The sequence below is a fragment of the Ambystoma mexicanum genome, chromosome 11 (genome assembly GCF_040938575.1).
Source record: "Ambystoma mexicanum isolate Mex_15411 chromosome 11, UKY_AmexF1_1, whole genome shotgun sequence".
Classification (NCBI taxonomy): domain Eukaryota; kingdom Metazoa; phylum Chordata; class Amphibia; order Caudata; family Ambystomatidae; genus Ambystoma; species Ambystoma mexicanum.
The window spans coordinates 865,525,145-865,539,530 of record NC_090934.1 but is presented as its reverse complement, the minus strand read 5'-3'; the positions used below and the strand labels follow the sequence as shown (position 1 = coordinate 865,539,530).

At 44.7% G+C, this 14,386-nt stretch overlaps 1 protein-coding gene across 1 annotated transcript in view; it reads left to right on the top strand.

The window, feature by feature from the left end:
* The first annotated feature begins 3,867 nt into the window (after positions 1 to 3,867).
* BET1L (Bet1 golgi vesicular membrane trafficking protein like) overlaps positions 3,868 to 14,386 on the top strand; it is a 110,270-nt gene continuing 99,751 nt past the window's right edge. Inside the window, exon 1 of the mRNA XM_069623907.1 lies at positions 3,868 to 3,999. Within this exon, the coding sequence (XP_069480008.1) occupies positions 3,981 to 3,999 (19 nt within the window). The 5' untranslated portion in view covers positions 3,868 to 3,980. The remainder of the gene's footprint in view (positions 4,000 to 14,386) is intronic.

The window sequence follows — 14,386 nt, the reverse complement described above, 5'->3', positions numbered from 1 at the left end:
CAATAGTTGAGAGTCAAAAGGACCGAAAAAAAAGGTTGAATACCTTTTTTAAAATATATATATATATTTTTTTGGTTTCCGTTTAGGAAAAAAAGTGTTTTTTATACCAAAAACAAGGGGATGGGGGTCCCCCCCAAAAAAAAATGCAACCTTTTTTTTCCGGTCCTTTTGACTCGAAACTATTGCATTTCAGTCCTTTGGATTCGATCCTTTCACCTATAACCATGTTAAAGTACTGTTGTTGGGATGAACCCTGCACAATTGGCCAAGAGACACCCTATTGTGTTTTTTTTTAACGTCCCCTAGACCTGCCTACTCTCTGGGTTTAGCCCGTAGACACCGGGTTTTTACGCTCTTGTCTGGGTTTCTGGGGAAAGAGCGTGGAGTCACCGGGTTTTGCTGCAGACCCTGCTACTCACCCACACCTCCACATGATTGTCTACAAACAAACCACCTCTGTGTCCAATCACATGTATGTGTGTGTGGGTGGAAACACAGACACTATGGCTGCACCCATATCTTGCGTCTTGAACAGTGCATCTGGAAGGCTACGCTAATGCTGCAGACCCCACTTCCTTTCAACCAGTGAGCTAATTGACTCTTTCTCAGACCCTCGAAGAATTAGTAAAAGAGAGCATCCATTTTAAAGACATTCATACTTCATACATAGTAGCTAATGCATGAAAATGATGACAATAGGGAATTGAAATGCAGGCTGCAGAATGTGTATTGACACTGTGCTCCAACCCCTGGCAAGCAGCTGTTTTCCATGTCCAGATGTTCTTCTTGTAAATGTGCTACTTGTAAATTCTAGCATGCCCCATCTATTTCCTATTATTTATTGTAACCTCACCCTCATACTTTAATTTACTATATCTTTACTATATCTGTAAAAATCTGTATATTTTCCTGTTCTCTATCATAGCTCTCAACCTTCGCAACTGCTTGGAGGGTGAGAGCCTGGGTTGGACACCGGAGGTGGCGTACGGCGTTAGAGGAAGTGACATCACAGGAAGTGACAGGAAGGTGTGCGCAAAAAATCCCAATATTAACTAACTAGGGTGCTGCAACACTAGGCCCTTTTGCATGCAACCATTGTACCAAGTAAATTCAGTTAAAAAAATACAAATACATGTTCATTCTGTACAATTTATTTTTTTCTCCCAGAAGTGCACCTGCCTAAAAATAAATGTACAACTGTCACAAGAAACCAACTGTGCTCATATAATGTTTAAACTCGAAATAGTGGAACAGAGGCAGTCTGTCAATCTCTGTGTAAGAGGGTGCTGAAGCCGTGGACATAGGGCATTTTTGCCACTAGTAGCAATGGGCATGGAAATTGTGATGTTATGCAAGCAGCACTTGGGATCTATTGAATACTCAGGTTCTGTATGGCCAACAAGGACCAGGAGGCCTGTGGCAGGTGTTCCACAGTGCGTTGTCACCAGTGGCGTACCAAGCAGGGTACAAGCTGCCTTTTTGAGAGCCTGACCGGGATTTCTATCAGTGGGACACTTCTCCCGTGAAGCACCTCAATGATGGCTACCTTATCCTTTTTGAACGGGAGAAGTGTCCTGCTGCCAGGACAATGTCCCAAGAAGCTTCGGGCAGCAAAGGGGCTCTCACGTTGCTCTGTTTTAACAGAGCATTTCAATGTGAGCGATTAGGCATTGATTGGGCGGAAGGGGGACTATTAGCAGGGACTTTTGTCCCTTTAGAAATGGGCATGGGAGGGAGTGATCAGCAGTGAGAAGGAAAGAGTGCATAATGTTGCATGCTTTATTTGTGTTTTTTATTTACAACACGCTTAATACCCCAGTGAAATAATGACTATGGCTTTACCCAAGTGGCTCACATTAACCTGCATGATGCTATTGTGACTTTGCATGCAGGATGGGGAGAATAAAACTAAAGCCATACTCTTATTGCTCAACATAATTCTATGATGATGTATATAATGTAAAGCTAATTATGAAAGGCATTGCTACAAATAAAGTATTATTTAAGGACACGAAATGCAAAGGGAAACCTCAATGAATATCTATATCAACTTAACCTTTGATGTGGTCAGTTGCTTACATTTGTAAATATCCCAGTTCCACCATTTAACCAAAGTGTATGATCCTGGGCAGATCTGCAGCTCTCTAAATGTACTCTGTCAGTGTTTTACTTCAGAGCATATGTTAATATATCATGCTGTTCATTTTAAAAAGCCTGGCTATAGAGTTGCTCCATATATAACAATCATGCAATTTAGGTATTTTGAACCACAAAGTTATTTGCCACTTGGCTTACTTATGGCAACTTATTCTAAAGTCACTTCCATGGTGCTCGAAGTATCAAAGACTGATGCAAAGTCCTTTTCTGTGAAGTCACTTCTGTTGGTGCGGTCTAGATGCAAATTAGGAGGTTTATATGTATTTTGCCACAGAGCGCCTGGACAGAGCTCTAATAGATGTGCTCCCTGCATCTGGAATGATTTGCATTTTTTTTGTTTTTGTTATGTGTTAAAATGCCATCTGCCACTAATGTCAACAAAAAGGTAGATTGAGGCAGGGGTAGGCGGTTTGTGGACGCCTACCTAATTTAAAACAATATGAACTGCTTCCCAAGCCTTTCGATATCTGTGGTATCAAGTTTATTATGTCGGCAGATAAAATGTGAAGTCAGACAATACCGAACGTGTTCCCAAAACCAGATTCAAATGCCACAGATGTGTATATACAAAACGATCAGTGACAGTGTGCAGGGCCTTGACTCTGACATTATGTCGTGAACCTTCACCTCAGCGTTTTGGCAGGCTGCGGTCACTGGCAGCAGGGCCTATGGGCATGGCACGACAAGAGCAGAAGGAGAATTCAGAGGCAGCAGCAGCAGAGATCTAATCTGCTGCAGAGTCCTCCACAGCGTTAGTTCGGGCAGCAGCAGCAGAGTGAAGCAGCCAGTCGGATCCTCACAGGCAGCACAAAGCCGAAGGTCAGAGCGACAAAATGCTTGCCTGGAATAGACCCTGAGGAGAATGTCATTTTCTTGCGGCGCTGGCTCATTTACTGCAGCCAGCGCCTGCGTAGTATAGTAATACGAGTGTCGTGAGGCGGGTGAAAGAAAAGATCTGGTGGGGGGGCGGGTGTATGGATGGTTTTGGTGGGTGAAACCCGCCAAAAGCGGGTGAGTTGAGAGCTATGACCCTATTGTACTTGTATTTTCCTGTACCCTATTGTACTTCATTATGTATAACTTGTCTGTGACAAGTCCTTTAAGTCAAGCGCCTAGCTACCTCAGGGTTCAGAGCGCTATATAAGCAAATAAAACCAAACCAAACCAATTAGTCTGTGTGCCCACTGCTTTTGTTTGTTTGCATGGATAGTTACAGAAAGGGTCTTGCGACTATTGGCCCCTTTTGTAACAGCTAATCCACGATTCCGCCCACATGTGTAATTAAACATTTAAAAAAAATGTGGGTGTGGCAAGTGGGCGGAGTCTACTGAGGTTTTTTCAGTTCAATTTATGCAGGTGTGCCCCTACATATTAATGTGGAAACCACCGATCGAAACCTGTCATGGGGCCCTATCGTAGAGAGAGACTGTTTTTCTTCGACAGCGGAATGCAAGAGGATCCAAGCCGCTGCAGGGGGCGTGCTTTGGCCTTCGCCGCCCTTTAAATCCGCCTCTGCTGGCAGCCAGCACGGCTGCCTTCCATTTTCCCGCTCTTGAGGAGGGACAGGTGACGTTGGAAAATACGTGCCAAAGAGTAGGCGGGTCGTTGTTATGGTCCAGTTTCTCCGATGTAAAGTAACTACTGTAACGTGACATTTGAAAATCACGTGACGTTTACATTTCACACACTATACTGACGAGCTTGCGTTTCATTGAGCCACGCGTACCACCACGTGACGGGGACACGTTGCTAGGTCTCTTCCTTTAATGGCAATTAGTTGTTGCCGGGTTCCAGCTCCTCAGTTCTGACGTAGAGGTGGTAGAATGGCTGAGTGGGGGAGAGGTAAGTGATGGTGAGGTGGTGAAGATGCACATTAGATGGTTGGGCTGACAGAAACTGAGGTAAAAGCGAAAGCATAGATTGGTTGGTTTGGAAAGATGCCCCATTGCAAATTGGTATAGGACATTGGAAGATGGACAGACGTAAGTGAAAGGTGTTGTTAGAACTGCTCCAGGTACGATTTCGAAGTTGGAGTATTTTACTCTCAATTTTTGAAAGTTAAATATTTCTTTTCACCCATTTATTCATGCACATTAAAAGGCGAGGGGTATGCTCCTGTGTCAGTTGGCGATTTCTTTTTAAATTTTATTTTTTTTTGGGGAGTTTTATTGCTTATTTTTCGATTTTGGTAATATGTGCACATTTCTAGTGAATACAAGTGGCCCTTATCTGTAGGGCTGCCTGTTAGGTCAATTTCTATTGGGATAGCTGATAATATAGCAGGATGTGTATTTATTTATAAATGTATAGGGCGCCGAAGCCCTCGGGCATCAGAGTGCCAACGTGAAGACAGAAGAAAATAAACGGGACAGACAGAGATGAAAGTAAAAGACGTTCTGTGTTAATGATTACTTAAATAGAACGGCCTTCAGTGCACGATGGAACTTTAAGTTGTTGCGTTACAGATTGGGAGTGTGTTCCAGATCTTGGTGGCTCTAACAGGAAAGGATCTACCCAGTCTGTTGGCCAGTTTGTGGGTTATGCTATTGATCTGGCCCTCATTTCCTGAACGCAGGGATCTACTGGGAACATATGGGCAGATCAATGATTTCAAATGGAGAGGAGCTGTGCCATAGAGGCAGCGCTGTACCGCTGTGCTAGATTTAAAAGCGATCCGATCTTTCACCTTCAGCCAGTGTAGATCCCTTCTACTGACCGAGGTGTGGCCAGTACCGTCTTGGTATGTTTTTAATAATGTGCACAGCACTATTTTGAATTGTCTTGACATTTTTCCAGACAGGCAGTGTTTGCCCCGATTTAGTTACGTGTTGCCATAGTCCAGCCTCGAAAGTATGGTAGCTCGGGCGATAGTGCAGTTCTCTTCATTGATCAGAGGCCTGATGTCTAAGCAGGCGTAGATGATACAGACAGTTTTTGCTTATTTGATTTAAGAGGACTTCAGCGCTCAGTGAGGATTCCAAAGTGATGCCCAGGGTTTTTACTTATCCTAGAACTAGGATAGCACTACCCTTGATTTTAAAGGTTGTAAAGTATGTGCTCAATTTGGCGTGAGCCTTCCAGGAGCCGAAAATGAGAAGTTCCGTTTTACTGCTGTTTAGGAACATCCAGTTCATAGTCATCCATGCCTCCATGATGTCATAGACGCCTGAGATTTTACTGGAGTCCTTGGTGTGATTGCCACTCGGCTCTAAGACCAGCTGAGTGTCATTGGCATAGTTTGTAAAGAAAGTGCTGGTGTCTTCCAACAAGGCCCATAGAGGTGGAAGGTACAGGTTAAAAAGCACAGGTGACACACTGGCACCCTGTGGTACTCCGCAGCTGATGGGAGCCAATCACGAAAATGCTTCACCCCAGTGCATTTTGCACATTCGATTGGCAAGGAAGGAGTGAATCCAATCGACTGGCACTTTGAACAATTTCCTGCCTATTAGAGAGCTTGCAGTAACTTGTCGTGGTCAGTAAATAGAACGCAGCGGACAAGTCAAGCAACGCCAGCACTCCAATTTTCCCATCGTCCATTATCTACAGCATGTGAGTCTGCAGGTCAATGAGTGCTGTCTCCGTACTGTGTGCTTGCCTGAAACCTGATTGTGTAGAATATTCTTATCCTCCACAAAACGTTGGAGTTGCCCTGTTGCGCACTTATTTAGGATTTTGAATAGAAAGTGGCAGCTAGTGATCAGTCTGAGGTTACTTAGCTCTTTTAGGTGCAAGCCAGATTTCTTTTAGCAAGGGGGTGAAACTCACAACTTTAATGGCTTCTGGTATGTAGCTGTCTCTCAAAGAGGTGATACGGGTGAAAACCTTAATGAATAGTTCTTGATGTTCCAATATGATCCTAGGGGGAAGAATATTTTCGTCACATGAGCTAGGTCGTATAGTAGTCAACAGAAACTCTTATATCAGAATTTGTGAGTGGAGTGAATACAAATTTGTCCTGTTCTGGTAGCTCAATATAGTTTGTCCGGGGTCCTGAGATCGCGTCAGAGTGGGATAGTGCCTGGCTAATGTGCGTTTTAGCTTCCAGCGCATTTTGCACTAACGCCCAGTCTGCAGCTGTGGGCTGGACGGGAATGGCCAAGGCCTTTGGGTTCTCGAGTGATCTAAGGATTTCACAAAGTTTCCCTGTGGAGTTTTCCGCACTATTAATTTGATTGTTATACAAATATTTCTTGGCGTTTAAGATATTTAGTTTGTATATTTATTTTCAGGTGCCCTCCAATTATTTTCTGCTGAGACACATTTTAGCTAAATGTCCTTCAGCTTCCTTTTTTCATTCTTAAGGAGATTGGTGTGAACCATTTTTGGTGGCCCGGGTTCGCCCTGACCAATTTGGAGCGTATAGGGCCTATTCTATCCACCAGTTCCTGAAAGGTAGATGACACTAAGGAATCGCACAAGTCCTCGTCCGATATCTGGGCCATATGACTCTGCGTACTAATACCAATATCAGTGGGAAGGATCTTCTAATAACCCTCCTTTAAGCAGGAATTATGAGTCCGTGGTAGCGGGCCCTGTAAAAAAAACATGGTCAATGGCACAGTGTTATCCAAGTTCCGGGACACCACCCAGTCGGGTATGTTATTTTTGCCCGAGGTGGGTTTGTTAAGGGCGACTTGGTTGAGAGATATAGCTCTTCACTAACACACAACCTTGTTAAAGGGACGTTACGGTTAAGTTGCATTAGCAAAAACCTATGAAATTCAATGGAAAAATGTTGTTTCAGGGACGTTATGGTTACAGGTAAAGCCGAATCCCCCCTGAAATTCGACAGTTATGTTAAGCTAAACAATCATAACTCGTGCCACCAGGACTAACACCCATGACATCAAAGATGCGTTCACTAATCACATTCATGACATTCATACTGCGATAGAAAATTATACAAGAGATCTGAAAGAAACGCATGAGCTGGGTTAGTGCCTCCTTCATCGCAAACCTCACTGGAACTCCTGTAACATGCTGTGCAATTTTCCTGCACAATGAGCAACAGTAATGTCTGCATGTTTGCGTATCACACGCACAAACCAAAATCAGGCACTTCATTGTACCTAGTCCATAGCACTACACATGTACATCATAGATTGGTAAATGAGTAGCGAGTACACATTCACTGAATGTATGTCGGCATACCCTGAAATCCGCACGCTGTGCCTCATAAAACACACACCCATAACCGCACCCTCTGAAAAAATGCACAGTGTAGCTCCGTCGGGCCGTACACACCACACCCACAAACTTGATAGTCCAAACCTATAGCCTCTCCAGGCCCATTTCTATGGGCGTCCTCTGCAAAAGGGGTGTATGTAGCACGTCTCACCTTGCAACTATCGCAATATTTACAGACTTTTTGTGCTGCACATACACAGGAGTATGGGAATAACTTTGTACCAGGGGAGCGCTTGTGGTTTGGTGTGGTGGCTCTTAAAAGAACTGTTGTTTTTTTGTGGTATTTTTTTAAAGGTGCTTCCCTAGGAACACTTTCTTTGCGGTTTTCATAAGTGAATGTGTGTTTTGAACTGCAGCTCACAATCTTACAGTAGGGTCTTCAGTGCTGTCTGTAGATTGTGCACAAACATTTAATTCCCACTGGGCTACAAAGACATGCCATTTCCCTTGAAAAGGTGTATGTATTGGGAACCAATGTTTTAATTCTCACAGGAGTACATCCCAGCAGCACTCAAGAAGTCACACATGCTTCTGTTGATGAGACCCCTTCCAACCTCTGGCTGCGGACAGGAAGCATTGGAATAATGCCAGGCGATTCTCGCAGTATACATGAGAAAAGCACCTTGGCAGTAGGAAAAATGTGCTGCACTGCTTTCATCAACATTTTCAGCTGATTGAACACACGGGAACAATGCATGGAACCCAAAAAGAAGCCTCCAAAAGGCACGATCACAACAAGGACAGTTGCCGAAGAGGCCACGCGTCAACATTCTAGAAGCAGTCAGCTGAAACAGCACAATTCCATACCACTCCACAAAACGTCCACTCCCTCCAAACCTAAATTGCTAGACTAGTCTTCTCGGAGGGCATACACGCACATATCTTCCACAAAGTAATGGCCCACAATGAAAACTGTGCGCCTTGCCATGTTTGCCAGCCGCAGTACACACAGTTCTGGAAAAGTGAATGCCTCCCTTTCCTGTGACGCACACCCAGAGCACCTGATTGGCCGAAGGCCATAATCCCCTTTCCATTGGCCAACATGATGAGAAGGGCAAAATGTGGCACGTGCCTTCCCCCAATCACCGCGAGGGAGGCGCCCCGGTGAAGCAGGAGGACTTCTCCCGATTGGTGCTCTTTTCTGTAACGTACACCCTGACAACCTCATTGGCCAAATGGCATAGTCCCATTTCTATTGGCCAGCATGCTCACAAATGCAGATTGTGGCACGTACCTTTCTCCAAGTACCGCCAGGACTACGTCCCAATAAGCCGGTAGATTCCTTCCTGTTGGCGTGTGTTCCTCTGATGCACACTCTGAGCAGCACATGATGGGGCAATCGCTACAGTCCCATTTCCCAACGGGAGCGTCGAATGTGGCACGTGCCAGTCCCCAAATACATCGAGGGCTGGGCCTGAGTGAAGCAGAAGTCCCTCTTCCTATTGGTGCACATCCTAAGCAACTCATTGGACATTCCCCTCAGTTTCATTTTCGTGGCCGCAACCCGCAAAATCCCTGCATGTGACTTTTGTGCAGCCGTGGGGTAATAACTTGCATTCAGGGCAGGGGGAGTTCGTACTGAAAAAAACGCACATTAGTTCAGTAACCTCTTCACCGCATCCTGTAGACAAGCAAACTAAACTGCTTTGCCAATGGAGGACAACAAAATGCCATTTTCTTGGAAACACTCTGCATGTCCACAAGTAATAAATAAGGTCACTGCTGCAGAAGAACATTCCACAAGCGGACAAAAAAGTGTACATGCTTCTGTTGATGTTACACCTTCCTTCGTGTGGCTCAGCACAAATCCATGAGCAGTAGGTCATGCTCTTCGCAGTAATGTAGATGAGAGAAGGACCTTGGCAGTGGGGGAAAAAGCGTCCTCACGACACCCTGCAACCTCTTGGTCTACGGGACAAATGTCAGGAAGGCAGGTAACCCATATGCATACCGCCGTAAGAAAATATGATAACATCTACTACTGGAAACGTGGCAAAGTCTTTGCACAGTGCATGCATATCGATGAAATGGCACTCCTACAAAGTGTCCACTCCTTCCAAACCAAAATTGCAGTCCAAGTTTCTTTGCAGAGCACAGTTGTGCACATCTATTGCAAAGGGAGCACCTACAGGCAACGCAATATGTTTCGCCATGTCAGCCACCCTCAGTACAATGTGCAACCGTTTCACCTCCCCTTCCTGTTAACCACACCCACTCTACTACTTCATTGGCTAATCCCCCACACTGCCATGGCAATTGGGCAAGGTGGTGTAAAGGGCAGATTTGCCACATGCCCCTCCCAAAGTAGTGTGTGGACGCACCCTTGTAAAACTGGAATATTCCTCCTTCCCTTTGCACTATCTTCTCTGCAGCTGTCCCTCGTAGGTTATACTAGTCAACAGGCACACACGCATCCAGCAATCGCATTAAAGGTGCCATCATCGAACACTGTCACTGCGGTGCAACACTTGAAATGTACCGTTACACATTCACAGTACAAATGTGCCATTCCAATCACCACACATGGCCCATCTCTACAATCGCAAAATATCCCTGCTAAAGACGCATTCTTCAAAGCAGCCTTGGTGAATGCTAGGTCCCTACCTGCCCACGCTTTGGACATCGCTGACTTCATAACTCATGAAAAGCTCGATCTATGTAGTCTCCGGACCATCTTTGGCCCTTGCCATACCCAGTGACTATGCTATCATAAGATGTGATAGAAATACCAAACAAGTGAAGGGAGGCGGACTTGCCTTCATCTTCAGAAACACCTTCGACATTAGAGTCATCCAGGATGCCCATATTCCCTCTGCTGAATCCCTGTCCATCAAATTGCCTCTATCACCGAACCACACAGCAACAGTGCACCTTATCTACCGTCCACCAGGACCCATCTCCTCATTCATTGAGGATATTGTATCCCTTGTATCCACCGACACTAAACCAAACTCACAAACAATCCTACTAGGGGACTTCAACCTGGGTTTTAATGACCCCATGGATAATGATGCCCATGATCTAGCCAACGCCTTATCTGACTTGGGTCACATGCATACTATTCATGAGCCCACACACATCAAAGGAAGAGCATTGGACCGGCTCACCAACCTTAATTGCTCGATCGATCTCTTATCCAACGACCCTTGTATTTGGTCACAAAATAACCTTCTCCATCAAAGCCACCACACAACACCCTGCGTCTATCATCGCTCCAGCCATAAGCACTAGAAATAAGAACGACATCACACCAGATAAATTCCTACCGTTATTACTCCCTCCTTCTTGATAACGCGGCCACTTCCGACCCCACAGTCTTAGTGGACATTTACAATCAGGCAATACTGAAAGCATTGAATACCATTGCCCCCCTAAAATTGCAGAAACCTAAACCACAACGTCACCTGAATACTTGGTTCACGCCGCAGCTTAGAGAACTACGTAAAACTAAGAGAACTGCAGAAGCACACTGGAAAAAGTGCCCGTCAGTAAATAACAAAAATGAACTAATTCTAGCAACCTCTAACTATAAACAAGCTATTATACTCGCCAAAAAAGACACCTATAACAAAAGGATTGAACAAGCAGAATCTAACACAAAAGAACTCTTCAAGATTCTAAAAGAATTAGAATCTCCAATTGCCCCTGTTGATAAATGTGTCACAGATGCAGTATGGTGCAGCAACATCCAGAAGGCACTTCTAGATAAAATAGCCCGCTTACAATCTAAAATCAATGCCAAAAAAGAACTGCTTCTCGCCGACCCTGATCACAAACCACTTCCTAACAAGTCACCTACCTTCGAGCCAACCTGTAAACCATTCAGCTTCTCTCAACTTGGGAAGTAGAAAATATTATTAGGAAACTTAAACCATCAAACTGCCAAGGCGACGCATGTCCTGCTCCAATTATCAAAGCAGCAGCTCGTGAACTGGCACCTTTCATTACGAACCTTATCAACACCTCCTTCAAAACAGGAGTAGTGCCTGATAACTTAAAAGACGCCGGGGTCATCCCACTAATCAAAAAACCTACTCTTGACCCAGCCGACCCCTCTAACTATAGGCTGATAACAACTGTACCCTTCTTACCAAAGATACTAGATAGAACAGCCTACCTGCAAATACAGGCTTATCGAGAAACAATGTGCTCGGACTAAGGCAATCCGGCTTCCGTCCTAGACATGGCACGGAAACTGCACTAATAGTTCTCACTACCCAGATTCAAATGCTAAAAGACAATGGCAAACTAGCACTGCTCTTACTGCTTGACCGATCAGCAGCTTTTGACTTGGTCAACCACCAAACACTCTGCCACCACCTGAAATCTGCAGCTCACTTTTCTGACTCAGCCACTGCTTGGATCAGTTCCTTCTTGGCTAACAGAACCATGAGGGTTTTTTCTCCTACTGACTCAGCTGAACCTTCACCAGTCCTGTGCGGTGTCCCGCAAGGTTCTTGTGTGTCTCCAACACTCTATAATGTATTCACGAAGCCCCTCTTTGATATCCTTAACTATCTGGGTGTCACGTATACCAATTATGCGGATGACGCCCAGATACTCATCCCTATCTCGGGTGACTACGCAACTGATAGCAAAACCCTCAACGAAATATACGCAGTAATACAAGCATGGATGGCACACCACAGACTTTGTCTCAATGACGAAAAAACGGAGTTGATTATCCTTGGTACTCAAGCTAAATAAAAAAACTAAATACTGCCTTCAAATCATTTTCTATTGATGGCAACTCCATCCCTGTCTCTAATAATACTAAAACCCTCGATATCTATCTAGATACCACATTATCCTTCACCAAACAAACTAATGCAGTAGCGTCCTCAGCCACCTGCACATGTAAACCTTATTACTGCATGTAGGCCGTTCATCTATGTTCCCAACTGCATTACGCTTGCTAGAACGCTAGTCTTGTCCAAAGTAGATTACTGTAATGCCCTCTACCTAGGCACTAGCCTCAAAAATATTCACAAACTACAAGTAACTCAAAATAACGCCATTAGAGCAGCCCTCAACATCCCTAATAAGTCTCATATCTCTGAGACCAGATGTAACCTACACTGGCTCCCAATAGAGCATAGAATTTCCCTTAAAGTGCTCGCCCTTGCCCACAAAGCAAGGGCGAACATCGCACCATCCTACATCTCCAACCAACTTACCCCACACACATCTACAAGACCACTTAGAACAGCTCAAATTAACACTATGGCTATACCAAGATTCAAACTCCACAACTCGGGAGGAGTTAGTTTTCCTGTACAAGCCTCTAAGCTATGGAACACACTACCTGTTCCAATCAGGTCTGTCACTTCATTCAACGTATTTAAACGCAACACCAAACAGTGGCTTCATGACCTGGACACATTGTCAGCTTAACTCCCTAGAGCATGTATTTACTGCTTTACATACTGTAATTATTATTACTATCTATCTCACCACTGTCCACCGCCGCAATTGTAACATGTTTGCTTACTACTGTACTACCTTTGTATATATTTACTTATAACCACAACGATTTGCAACTGTTGACGACTGCTTGATATTGTAACTGTATTCTATGTAACATTGTAAAAAACCCACGTGCCGTTTGCCCCTGGGCCTGGTTGCGCTTTATAAATAAACCAAATACAAATGCGTCCACTACAAAGTTCAATGAAAGTATGCATGATTTCTCCATCCACATGGCCACCCAGAACGTGGCACGTGCCATCCTGAAAGTACTGTGTAATCCACAAACTTTTCCTCATCGTGAAGGTGGGGGGAGGAGGGGTGTGGTGGGTGTTAAAACAATATTAAAGTAGGTAGGGGATTTAGTCTTCCAGCGTATGTGTGAATTATATAATTTTTTTTTTTTTTTTTTTACGCCCGTGCAAGCTAATTATTTCTTTATTTTCTCTTTGTATACATTTCGGTTTGCCTGTCCTCAAATATTTTCAAAATTCTGGTCAATGCTTCTTGCATAGTGCGAAAGAAAACTGCATTGCCAATGGTGCTCAAATAAATGCCATTTCTACAGAACCATTGCATGTTTTGCGACCTCATGATCTCAGTGGGTGAAGAACATGCCAGCAGTCTGCATAAATCTGTTTATAACGCACCTTCCGACCGCTGGCTGGGGACAAATTACACCATCATGGACCCACACTGCTCTTGGTGTGATGCATGAGAAAAGCACTTTGGCAGTAGGTAAAAGTCAGCAACCTCATCAGTACACAGATTAATCGTCCACACAAAATGTTCACTTCCATAGTGCACCATCACACAGTCCACGTTTGTGACGGACGCCACATATCTGCAAAGGCGAACCATCCCGCAGAATCTGTAGTCACCCTGACAGACCCAGAAAGCGTCCACTCCTTCCTACCCGAAATTACCAGCAACGCCTCTTTGCATGCAACACCTGTGCAGATGGCACACACAATCACCGACGATAAGCACAGTTCGTCTCTGCATCTCCACCACCCTCACGACACAGTATTGACACAAAATGGTAACGTCCCTTCCTATGATCCAAGCCCTAAACTCCTAATTGTCTATTTCCCACAATTCCATTTCCACCCGGCTCATAATGGGAGGATGTGCACTTGTGCTTGCCCATCTACAGTGAGGGCCACGGCCCAATAAAGCTGTGTCAATACTTTTTCCCTTTGCACAGTCACTTTTTGCAGCACTTCCCAAATTGGAGGCTGTCCCATTTCAAAACACGCATGCACCATTCACATAGAAAACCTTGGCATGGCATACTGTCATTTCTGTACACCACTCCTTTTTTACCGTTCAACACTCAGTACATGTTCCGTTTCTTTGCAAAGCCCCTCCACCAGAAATATCTGCTAAAGAAGGCGGTATTGCAGCATCCACAAACATCCTAACACACCCCCATCACACCTTTTTAGGTGTGCAGACAACATTGCAACCCTTTCCACACCCACCGCAACACTGCACATCCAAGCAAGCGACCATGTGGGCACCCAACATTATCCACAAACGTTACATACGTAGCGCCAGTTCTACCCAGCTC